The following is a 13,183-nucleotide window of genomic DNA, read 5'->3' as shown; positions in this document are numbered from 1 at the left end:
TTACATTTTCCTTGAAAATGACGTCACATCCAGTTTCGGGCAGGTAATGGCGGACATGCGATAGTTCGCGCTGACCTATATTCCAACGTAGGAAGTGTTATGAACAGCTGATCGGATCGGCAAAGCATGTTTCTGTACCCAGCCTCTCGCCCTTTGACAGCTGGGATAGGCTCCAGCGCCCTACGCGACCCTGAAAAGGATAAGCGGAAGCGAATGCATGCATTGTTGTTGCAAGTGCTTTTTATGCAATTTTTGCAAAGCTATGTGTGGAAGGAAACCGTGACCTAGGACAAGCTGATGGCATAAGATGTAAGTACACCTCCACCGGTTTCATATGCAAAAGAAAATTATTGCGCTAGCTTACATGGTTCCAGTTGTACAGGGATTTAAAAATAGTTAGGCAAAACGGAGTGTTTTAAAGGGTTAATGATATATTTTATGTAATAATTTATAAAATTATGTTAGAAACAATAGAAGACAAATGGCACATTTTTCTATCATTCACACGATATATATTTCATCATATCACCCAGCACTAGCTGGCAGCTTGTTTCAGTAGATTTACACTTCAAATTAGGAAGTTTGTCATCAATGACAGTAGCTTATTGGAAAGGAGTGATGGAAAATGGCCTTTATTCACTTGCACATAAACATGTGGCCGTGTCCATCTTGTCGTTGCCTGCAGGTGAAGCGATGGGGGAGGGGGAGTTGGGAGGCAGAGTAACATTTGCGTAGAGACTAGAGCAGGGCGATATGACCAAAAATATTTATCACGATATACATTTAAAAATTTGCGATAACAATATAACTGACAATATAATTGAGACTAGACAAAATACTTTGCGACTCCACAACTTTATTAGTGCAAAAGGAAAAAAAACCCATCTGTGTGTGTGTGTGTGTGTGTGTGTGTGTGTGTGTGTGTGTGTATTAAAAGAAAAAAAAAAACAAAAAAAACCTGCAGGCGGTTTATCCTTCAAGCTCGGGTCCTCTACCAGAGGCCTGGGAGCTTGAGGGTCCTGCGCAGTATCTTAGCTGTTCCCAGGACTGCGCTCTTCTGGACAGAGCCTCTCTGATGTTGTTCCCGGGATCTGCTGGAGCCACTCGCCTAGCTTGGGAGTCACCGCACCTAGTGCTCCGATTACCACGGGAACCACCGTTACCTTCACCCTCCACATCCTCTCGAGCTCTTCTCTGAGCCCTTGGTATTTCTCCAGCTTCTCGTGTTCCTTCTTCCTGATATTGCTGTCATTCGGAACCGCTACATCGATCACTACGGCCGTCTTCTTCTGTTTGTCTACCACCACTATGTCCGGTTGGTTAGCCACCACCATTTTGTCCGTCTGTATCTGGAAGTCCCACAGGATCTTAGCTCGGTCATTCTCCACCACCCTTGGGGCATCTCCCATTTTGACCTCGGAACTTCCAGGCCATATTCGGCACAGATGTTTCTGTATACTATGCCGGCCACTTGGTTATGGCGTTCCATGTATGCCCTGCCTGCTAGCATCTTGCACCCTGCTGTTATGTGCTGGATTGTCTCAGGGGCATCTTTACACAGCCTGCACCTGGGGTCTTTCCTGGTGTGATAGACCCCAGCCTCTATGGATCTTGTACTCAGAGCTTGTTCTTGTGCTGCCATGATTAGTGCCTCTTTCAGTCCAGCTTTGTCCAGCCACTGGTAGGATTTCTGGATATCAGCCACCTCCTCTATCTGCCGGTGGTACATACCGTGCAGGGCCCTGTCCTTCCATGATGGTTCCTCGTCTCCCTCCCCTTTCTTGGGTTTCTGCTGCCTGAGGTATTCACTGAGCACTCGGTGAGTTGCGGCCATCTTCCCAATGTATTCTTGGATGTTTGTTGTCTCATCCTGGACTGTGGTGCTGACACTCACCAGTCCCCGGCCCCCTTCCTTCCGCTTAGCGTACAGCCTCAGGATGCTGGACTTGGGGTGAAACCCTCCATGCATGGTAAGGAGCTTTCTTGTCTTTATGTCAGTGGCTTCTATCTCCTCCTTTGGCCAACTTATTATACCAGCTGGGTACCTGATCACGGGCAGGGCGTAGGTGTTGATAGCCCGGATCCCCTAATAATAATAAAAAAAGAAAAAAAAAATATATATAAAAAACACCCAGCACGCCCCTGCGGGCGGTTTATCCTTCAAGCTCGGGTCCTCTACCAGAGGCCTGGGAGCTTTAGGGTCCTGCGCAGTATCTTAGCTGTTCCTAGGACTGCGCTCTTCTGGACAGAGATCTCCGATGTTGTTCCCGGGATCTGCTGGAGCCACTCGCCTAGCTTGGGAGTCACCGCACCTAGTGCTCCGATTACCACGGGGACCACCGTTACCTTCAACCTCCACATCCTCTCGAGCTCTTCTCTGAGCCCTTGGTATACCTCGTCAATCTCTAGCTGTGAGAGCAGTCCCTTCTTTCGAATGTTGGAACACTGAGCTACTAGTTGTTTCGCCGTCATTGTGGATGTTGGGTATCGAAGAATCCATAGGTCCCTCATCCTATTCATGTAGCCCCTTCCGCCGGGGTTACTTGCGTAGTAGCATTCCAACAACGCCCTGTTTTCGTCTCTTGCCCACCGATGCCTTCTTGTTCCAGTAGCCCACTTTTCGTCAGGGTGCCCTGGTTCCTCAACACCTGACGCGGACCTTGTTGATCCGGGCGACGTCCGAGCCGGCATGCCTTCATGTTTATCTGTCTCGCCCATGTCTGCGGTAGGCTTGCTTAGCATAGGGGGTCTAGCCTTAGGACCCTTACTGGATACAGACGCCCCAGGCAGGAATCGAACTTGCAATCCTCTGTTCCAAAGGCGTGTGTGTGTATATGTGTATATATATAATATATAGAAATAAAAATAAATAAAATTTATTTGTTAGGGGTGCAACAATACATGTATCGATATTGAACCGTTCGATACAGTGCTTTCGGTTTGGTACGCATATATATCGAACAATATAAATTTTTATTTATTTTCTCAACTTTTCTTCTGACGATGCTGTCTGTGTTGAGCGCTCAGTGGATCTGCATTCGACTACTCTGCCTAGGCTGCACTGTTGAGTGCAGATCCACTGAGCACAGCGCAAGCTAGCAAGACAGAAGCTGTGCCACGCAATGCTCAATTGGTGGGAAGTTCTTTGTTTTTTGAGTTGTGGGCCACTAGGTCACGTAAATATTGTTAAAACATAAATAACATTAAAGACAATTGTCATTCTCCAAGTAAGTTCACTTACAGGAGTGATTTAAAGTAACGTTTTTCTAGAAATAATGACCCTGTTTGAAGTTGGGTGAATGGCAAAAAGTGACTTGAGTGTTTCTCATATGTTTGGATTCTGTGGTTTATCAGGTTTTTTGGTGTTGCTGAATTGGTCAGTGAATTCCTTCTTTTTAACATGGTGGTAGTCGGGATTTGGAGGGGGACTTGCACACTGACCCAGAAATTGCAGCATTCCTTCAAAATGCACTACTCTTTCTCTTGCTATGTTGCTATGTTTTTTTTATATATATATTTTTATAAAAGGCATTAAATTATTTAAATAAAAATTCTAAAATGTGTCTTCACACTTACTTGGCTGGCCTGTATGTAGGAAGCACTGAACTTGAACTGAGGAGGGAAAAAGCAAGAAAAGGATACAGTGACCACATATTTAGGTGATGCACCGGTCTACAGTGTGGAGCTGCAGCATGTCTGTATGTGACAGAATGAGATCTCTAGTCATCTGGAGTGCTCTTTCTACTCTCTCTGCCTGTAAGTGACAGGAGCATTTATGTTGATGTGATGAGCGCACACGTGTATGAATCTGAAGGATTGATGAGTGGGTGTGTGTGCTCTTCAGGTTGACAGCTCTATACATGTTGGAAACCGCCTGTCTGTGAAGGTGATCGCAGAGTTTTTGTGATGTTCTACGTTTTCTTAAAACTAAACTGTAAAATATGTGGTGTGTGAAGAGTGTAGTTGGCTTTGGTCTAATTGGGTCACCTTTTTGTCTTCTAACTATTTGGAGGCCAAAGATGTCATCATTTTGTGTAGCATGGTAACCTTGGTTACATATTTAATTGTCCTTCTATGGTGGGTCACTGGAAAAAGAATTGTTTACCACTGGTTGACAGTAAATCAACAAAGTGACTCTCTTCAGTATAATTTAGCTGTCATTTCAAGGTTCAGTTGTTTGAACAGATCAACTCTCCTCTGTCAGGAGACAGAAACCACCTGGAGAGTCAGACTGTAATAAGGTAGTAATAAAGCATAATAGGAGCATACTAAATTGATCTGACTCAGGTAGTTTTTCAGTATTTATTGAAGCTCATTGTGACCAGTGTTAAAGGCTTCTCATGCTCTGTAACTACAAGAAAGATGCTGCACTCCTGAGAGAGAAGGAACAAAATACTACTTTGTAAGAACTTCATTTTAAGGCTAATGAAATCTCTTTTCATGCTTACTGAAATATCCAAGCTTAAGTTTGAGAAGCATTCATAGGTAGGAAAAAAATATATGTATGCTTTGCAGCCTAGCAGCAGCAGCTGACATTTCACAAAGTTCACATCTTTCAGAGAGTGGGCCTAATTAAACAAGTTCCTGAAGAAAATTTTGGGTGTTTAGACATGCTTTGACTTTGACAAGACAAATCCACATACTCTGATCAAGCACCTGAATAAACCTGAAGTGTATTTCTAAGCACGCCAACCTGTTTATTTAATCAGTCTTGAAACACATTGGCACACGGTTTGGGAAAGACAAAAATAATGTATACTGTCATCACTGTAATGTCATACATGGAGGGAATTAAATATCACATGTGTAAGGCTTACGAGTAGGTGTGTATGTGTGTGTTTGTGGGGGTTCATGGCAGTGGGGTGTAGCTTTTCTGTAGATCAAGCGTGTCAGTCAAGGAAGCCAACACATTAGTCATTAATGATAGAGTAAATAAAATACTCTATTGGAAACTCATTGTGAAAACATTTTTTAATAATCCTTGCCATGTAAAATCCAAATGGGTATCGTGAACAAAGGAAACGAACTAGGCCTCAAGAAATGCAATCTGAGAATTTTCTGTCATCTTTGTGGGGGGTTTTTAGGGACTGACACGGAAAACATATAAAGGATCCCTCTGATCCTGTGTGTGTGCCAGCACGTTGAGATCTAATTGGTACATCGAAACGTGAGCTTCTACGACCAAGGTTAGACCAAGCTGAACTTTCTCCACATCCATATCCTGTTAATATTTCAGCAGAAGAGGAGACACTGCTACAGGCTGAGAGGGAACTCTTTTATGGCGCTAGCATACTGCAGATGTGGGCACATTAAGGCTGTGATATATTTTATAGCAGAGTGCAACATCAGCCTCAGCGTTTGGGATGAAGACCTCTTTGGTGCTTATAATGTAGAGGTACATATTGTTTTAGCACTTTATACTCAGGCAGCTTTTTGGTCCATTAACACGGCTCCAGTAAAATGCTTGATCTGCTTCTCTAGTAGCTGTTAAACAACTCATTTCAAATCAAACCACTGCAGGTACTTTGTAAATGGTTTTAGACACACAATAATTGCACTGATGCATTTTTTTTTTCTTTTTTTAAGGAGAAATGTTCCTGTAACACCCCATTTGTTGGGCTTTAGCAGTGGCTCGGTGATACATCACTTTTTCAGAACAAATGCCATCTGGAAGTCAGACAGGAATTATCCTCTGAAGTGCTACATGCTACAGAGCCCCCCCCCCCCCCCCCCCCCCCCCCCCCCCCCGCCCCTCCCAGTGGGGACTCTACTCTCATAAGACAACCTGCAACTGCACCGCTGTCTGCTGCTCGCACACTGAGCTGGGAGAGAGCCATGGATGGCTCCTGAAATCAAATGTGATGGATGGTATCAAAATGCATACCACAATAATTAGACTCAGTATTCAATCAGGCAAGCTGTTTCTTCAGAAAGTTCCTCTTAAAGGCACTCGGCCCTCTCTGTACGGCCATTTGGTTAGTTTAATTATACACAGCACTCCCTAGCCTAAGGCCAAATCTGGAGTGCTGATAGTAGCCCAGCAAAGCTGAGTCTCAAGATGCAACAACTCACGGCTGTCCGTTTGAGTTAAAAACATTTTAGAATCTTTTTTTCCTCCAAAAATAGTTTTTGTTGGGGATTTTTTTTTTAATTTTACTATCTGGCATTTTCTCTAGCACATCATCAAGGCTCCACTCTGCCAAACCATTTGGTATTGAGGGCAACTATGTGTTTGAGCTTAATTAGAAACTTACTTAAAAATCCTCATCATGGTAATTACTTTAGGGCTGCCAATATTTGATTAGAGATTCTGTGATGTCTCCCTCGCTCTTCAGCCTAAGTAAGTTGGCCCTGTTTCTCTGCTAAGTGATGAAAATGTTACACATTAATGCCCAAAGCTTTGCATGTGTTTATACGGGCATGGCAGGACATGCAGTATAAATACTGTATGTGTGTAATGAACTTGGCTCAAACATCTGCCTCTATGTGTGCCAAACAAAGTTGAGAACATACCGTACTATACGGAGCGACAGGACAAGGTTTATTGTCCTAGCTCTCTATTCGAGGCTGTTTCTCGTCCTTGACTAGTCAACCAAAGGCTGTGTGTATGTGTGCATGAATGTGTCTTTAGTTGCATAAAGTGTGTATGGACCGGTGCTTCTGCATGCTGACAGTTTGCTTTCACTCGGTGCAACTAGCAAGTGCAAATTTGTACACTTGAATAAGCATATGCATAGATGAATTAACATGACTTTGATTATGCTGTTAGCACACGTGCACTGTTGCTTGAGAACATTGAACATGAGCTTGTTTTGGGTTTCAGTGACATTTTGTTTTATGCAAGCAAACCAGAGAAAATTTGGATTTAAATTGCAATTGAGAAAATGCAGTTTTAAATTGTCTTGCATTATCCAGTACAGGGTGTAGTTACATGGGCCGGGACACTAGGGGGTGTTAATAAAATAATGTGGTTATGTTCTATTAATACCTAATAGCATACAGTAAGAGGAAATAAGGCACTCAAACATGCTGATTAGAAATGTCTAGGAGAGAGGTGAAAGCGAGAGATGGCTGTTATCCTGCTTCTGCCTCCATAGTGCCAATCAGCAGCAAAGGGAAAATATTTATTTATATTAGAGATATAAGAATGGATAGATGGATTGATGGCGATATAGATATGGGTAAGCAGATAGTTGGTTTCTTTATGGTTTTATGGTTTGTTTGCATCATTTGGACATTGGTTGGTTTTGATTTAAATTTACTGAGGTCTTATAAAGCATTTGTTGTTCTTAAATGGTGGAATTACACTCAAAAAAACTGTCTGCTATCTTTGTACAAAGTTATACAGAAGTATAAGTTGTATAACGTGTGGAGACGACAGGTCAAAAGGCCTTGGAGGAAGACTTTACTGTACTTCTCACACTTCTATCCATCACTGTTGTTTACCACACTGGCTGAGAACATCTTAGTTCCTTTAATTGTCTGCTTGTTTCCGATCAGTGGCATCGTTTCCATTGCAGTCATCTTTTCTCATGACGTAAGAGGGTGGAGAGATCAAGGGGAAAATACGCTTGTAAAATGAGATGTCTTCCACACTGGAGAATTATTTGAAGCAATGTTAATTAGGGACGATGGCTGAACAACAGGATCAGCATGTTATTGGTTTTTAATGTCTCTGTAGCATTTTTCAACAAATACACTACAGATGTGCTAGATGAAAACACTGGCACGCCACAGTCTCTGTTTAGACTTGGTACAGATAGAGGGTTTTTTTTCCCCCCCTCTTTCACATGCTTCAACTTCTCCACTTTCTGACCTTCCACCTGCACTTAGTTTTTAAATATAATCCATATCATGATGTCGTAACTAGGTTTTGTGTGATTATTCAGCCTTGGATTCAGTCCGAGAGGACAGATATAGTTTAACAATACATTTGACACATCTGTCGTAGGTAGCACACGGCTGTGGATCATACAGCCATATTTGTGTCTGAGAAATTGATGTGTTAATAAATGTCCTCGTAATATTTCACCTGTTAATACCATGATAAATGTCACCCAGTCCTAAGTCTGACCTCGTGTCTTTCTCTTCCTCAGATATCTGGAGTCTTGGTGTGATACTGTTCATGTTGGTTTGTGGCCAGCCACCCTTCCAGGAAGCTAACGACAGTGAGACCCTCACCATGATCATGGACTGTAAATACACTGTACCACCTCATGTCTCCAGCACCTGCAAAGAGTAAGTAATGCACAGCATTTTTCTTCTTTCACTCTGCCATTTGAAAGCTTGTGTGTGGTCCTTTTGCTTGCATACAGAGATGGATCGAATGGGTGGATTTTCAGTATTTGCTGGTTACACTAGAGGAAATTGCAGTCAGTCACTGGTTTGCTATAAGATGGTGTACAGAGACAGTGTGCCTTTTTTTTCCCCTCAAATGTTTTCTCTTGCCCGGGCTTGACAGTGTTGTGTTAAAAGCTATGGAAAATTAGAGACAGTGCATCCTGCATAATGCTCCACTGTCACATCTTTTGTCAGAAAGTAAACTGTGGGATCTCTGCTGCAGCTGGCCACTGAAATTAGGGCCATGTTCAGGGATCAGATTAAGTTTCAGTGACAAAGGTGAGTGCATATACACTGCAACAGGAAAGCTGTGAGGTTTTGACTGCAACCCAAACCACATCAGGTTGGTGGAAATGTCATATGCTTCCTGCATTAAGTAAAAGGTTGTATAATCATCACTAAAATGGAGCAACAAAGCAACGTGGTGCTGAGAAAGAGTGTTAGACTTCTCAGTTAAAGCTTTGTTTTTGAAACCACTCTCAGATTTGTCAACAGCTCACATGTAAAAGGAAGAAAAATAGTACTCTGTGTTTCTCCATCCAGACTAGAACAGGATCAAAGCTCGGCTCCAGGTAAACTCTTTGGGGTATTCTAGTCCTCATTTGAAAAGTTTTTTACTTTAAATCAGAATCTGATCTTCAGTCATCAGCAGTGCTTTCACATATAGAACACAGGAACTGTTCATGCCCTGCATTAACATTTGTCTTGGATAGACTATAAAAGACAGTACATTTGACTGTCAATTGTATTTTGATGTATCAGATACAAAAACAACTTTTGTTTTTTTTTTTTTTTATTCTCCCAGCTCTTATTAGTGTCCCTGCTAATACAGCAAAATTATAAGCTATCTTCTATATAGTTTGCTGAGTAGAGGTCAGTTAATTGATTGATTGATTGATAACTTGTTTGGTGCTTTTTAAATGACTTTATCAGCTCAAATTATGAACATCATCAGATTTGTTACAGCAGCTGGCTGACTATGTCCTCCTTTAACTAAATTTAGTCTAAAAGAAATGCTAGTTTGCCAAATCATTTCACCAGTTAACTTTATTCATGATAGTATAAGGAGCTTGGAAAGAAAAGCGTCATGATACTAACTTCTGTATAATGGCTAACACAGGGGTCAGCAACCTTTAACACCCAAAGAGCCATTTGGACCCGGTTTCCACGCAAAAGAAAACACTGGGAGCCGCAAATACTTTTTGACATCTAAAATGAAGATAACACTGTATATATTGTTTTTTACCTTTATGCTTTGTGTGAACAACTAAGGTGTGCTGCTTATGAAATCCATGAAGTGCTACAGAGAAAATTACATTTTATTTATGTAATTAACACATTTTGAACTCTTAAAGAAATATAACAAAAGGAAAGACACCCAGCTGAACGAAAATGATCCAAGTAGTGAACAAAAACTGCTGTGAGCTGCCACCCTCATATCACCTTTGGGCTTTTGGAGCCTTGACCTGGCTTTTAAAAAATTATTGAAGAAAAGAACACTAAAATTCAGCCTAAATATGTATTTTACCTGGTTAATGTGTGTGGCGGGGCGTGGTCTGCAGCGCCACTGCAGGGGAGGCGGACGCACCTGAGCGGCACCCACAATCACGCCTCACCGCCTTAACGTCTGTGCTATCTATGCTGTTGTGTTGGTGTGTGTCGGGCTGTGAGCTGAAAAGCTACAGCGTATGCGTACAGCAACCGTGTGTGAAAAGTGGTCAATAAAGAGATGCTGAAAAGCGTGTTCATGGAAACATCATCGGGTCTGCCGTGATATGTTTACAATGGGACTTCTGCTCCTGAACCTCTGCGCACAGCGTCTGCAAATCGGGGCTGTACGAAGTCACTTTCATCTTTACGCAGGACTGTAAGCTGTCATCTGTGAGGCGTGAGCGGCGTTTGTTTTTAACATAGTTCACGATGGAGAACACCTGCTGACATAATGTGGATCCAAAGATCCATAATTGGCCTACCTGGGCCCTATTTCAGGAAGCCGGTTTAGAAAACTCAGAGTGAAAAACGATACTCAGGGTTGAGTAACCCCGAACTGTCCAACTCGGAATATTCGGTTTCAGAAAGACTGATAACAATTAGTTCAATCAGCGCGGAGTTGCTTTAACCCCAAATTAAGCGCGCGCAGGAGGATACATAAAGCCCTGATTAGTGGAGCACAGATTAAGCGAGTCACCATGGAGACAGAGGGAAAGAAGGCGCGGTCAATGTATTTTACAGCGCTTGAGGCCGAAATTCTGATGGCAGCATATGCCGATAACATGCAAATTTTGCAGAAAAAAAGTAACACAGCCTCAGCTGCAAAAGAAAGGGAGCATGCATGGCAAAACATAGCCGACAGAGTCAATGCGTGAGTGTTAATTTAAACATTGATCTAGGGATTTCCACCCATTTAACACGTTATTTTATTATATTTTATTTTTTATTTCATACATTTTATTTTGTGATGTGATGTGAGCGCAGGTGCAACCCAACAGGCCCCAAACGTTCCTGGCAGCAAGTAAAAATGAAATATAAAAATATAGTCCAAACAGGTAAGGTGTAATTGTATTATGAGCCATAGTGCTTGGTCTGTTTGTCCGATGTAAATCAATTGCAGTTAGAGGCTACATTAATTTCCCCTCTGTAAGCACTTATTGAAATTATCTGAGCATTACAAGTACATATTTGCTTACCCTGTATGCTCAAATGTGACCCGTTATAGCCAACAGAAAAAAAAGCGGAGGCCCGAAAAACAGGTGGGGGTCCTCCACCACCACCACTCACAAAGCCTGGCCACTTGGCTTCCACATTTGTGATAATGTTGGCAGCATCACATATGATCTTCACAGTGCAAAGAACACAAATTAGCATCCATTACTAATAATGAAATAATTTGTTAGTTCCCTGTAGCATTTCAAACTATGTACTGTACATTAATGCTGTGGAAAGACTTCCTGTTCACATAGTCTCCTTCATTTACTGAAGGAGCAATGATTGGAATGTGAGTGCCATCTATACAGCCAATCACGCCTGGGAACCGTGAGAATAAATGTAAAATTTAAGTAGTAGTTCAAGTATCACCACATCATGAATTAAGTTTCGTTCATCCTGATACCTGCAGTTTTGTGGAATCCCTCTTTGATAAATCTTGTGGGTCTATGACCGGGGAACACCACAGACGAGTACAGGAGACGTTTCAGTGCAACTGTAACATTCCTGACTGCCCGACAGACAGTAGCCTTGGAAACGTGCTCAGCGTCACCAATATTATACAGAAAGCTCCCGTTTGCAAAAAACCGAAGTGCGATACAAATAATATGTACAGAACTGAGAGGATGTCCACGATGTGTCACATGAGCAATATTAGGCCTGAGGATGTTATTCAAATAAATTGTAGATTGTGCTGAAAAACGGTAACGTTCACACAGGAGATCATCAGGAAATGATAAAATGTCCAAACGCGCTCTAATCACTCTCTCCCGGCGGAGAGCTCTGCGGAGAATTTGGGCTTCAACATCTACTGGCTCTTCAAGGAAGGGACACGCCATGTCTGACACTTCCTACAGTCAGGTTTCCGACAAAGATGCGGAGAACGTCAGGGTTAGTTGAAGTAAACCTGCTAGGGGGCAGGTTAGCTTCACGGAGTGTGTCGTCATAGTAACTCACTCAGAATTAATCTAAACTCGCTTTGTGAAACCGAAAACCCAGAGTTTCCGTTAACTCAGGGTATACTTACTCAGAGTTTGCACTAAACCGGCTTCCTGAAATAGGGCCCAGGGGTTGAAAGTCTTGATAAATGCACGGCGTTTCGGCGGGTACACCGGCTTCCGCGAGTGTGACGCTTATTTTGAATGATGAAAAAATAATAAAATATAATTTTATTTTTATATTTCAATATCACAATAATCTTCCAATTTAGAACTACAAGTTAAGAAAAGAACTAACATAAATAAAATACACTTCAGCTAAATACTTCTATTTGCCCTTCTAATTTATTTTCCCAAACCATGCGGAGCCGCACTATAAGGACTAAAGAGCCGCAGGTTGCCGACCCCTGGGCTAACAGAACTGATTGTAGGAATCAGTAAATCATGTTATGGCAGAAGGTAAAAATGTATGACTAACATTATGTTCTACAGTAGTAAACGCATCGTGAATATGTAGCATATATGTGTCTTTGCTTTATTATGTCTGTCACTTTTTCCATTATACTGATATTCAGCTGTATAGTATCTATGCTGCTCTACCCATTTGTCCAAATCATTTCACACAGTACATCATAATCGTGCACAACAGTCTTCTATACATCTTATCACTGTGCAATCCAAGCTGTGTGTGTTGATAGTTTAGGATGTCATCCAGTTTGAAATACCAGCCTCACACCTGAAAATGTTACAGACCGGATGGACTGAAACTTGCTTCTTCCTCTTCTGTCCCAGTTACCTTACATATCTGACCATGTAACAATGTGTGTATGCCAGTTTCCCCCTCTGTCTGTGTCTGTGTGTAGTCAACATGTTGCATCTCTGCCTTGTAAAAGCCTTGTAAAAGTCTACTGTTGGATACATCAGCTTGTACAAAAAGTTCTGTTAATGTGAACCAGTAAGCCGATAACATTATAAATAGGCCATGTTGTCAGTGTGGAATGTAGGGCCACCCCTAATCTCTAAAAACCTGTTATGTCAGTGGTATGTCATAAAACAATCCAGTTATTTCACCTGCAAAGCGAAAGCAAAGTTCACATAGTATTTCATCGACTCAAAGTTGATCTCTATGCACAGTATGAGTCACACCTAATTATTCTCATCAGGAAATGGAGCAGCAATTAGTCACCAAAAACTTATAAATA

General features: G+C 42.0%; 1 protein-coding gene across 3 annotated transcripts in view; it reads left to right on the top strand.

The window, feature by feature from the left end:
* The window catches only part of snrka (SNF related kinase a), a 54,294-nt gene that overhangs the window by 16,889 nt on the left and 24,222 nt on the right, over positions 1-13,183 (top strand). For all 3 annotated transcript variants that reach the window (XM_026184701.1, XM_026184700.1, XM_026184702.1), the window contains exon 3: positions 8,097-8,238. In XM_026184701.1, coding sequence (XP_026040486.1) covers positions 8,097-8,238 — 142 coding nt within the window. The remainder of the gene's footprint in view (positions 1-8,096; positions 8,239-13,183) is intronic.

Source organism: Astatotilapia calliptera, chromosome 11 (genome assembly GCF_900246225.1).
Source record: "Astatotilapia calliptera chromosome 11, fAstCal1.2, whole genome shotgun sequence".
NCBI lineage: Eukaryota > Metazoa > Chordata > Actinopteri > Cichliformes > Cichlidae > Astatotilapia > Astatotilapia calliptera.
Note: the sequence above shows the minus strand (reverse complement) of the source record. Positions and strands in the feature narration are given on the sequence as shown.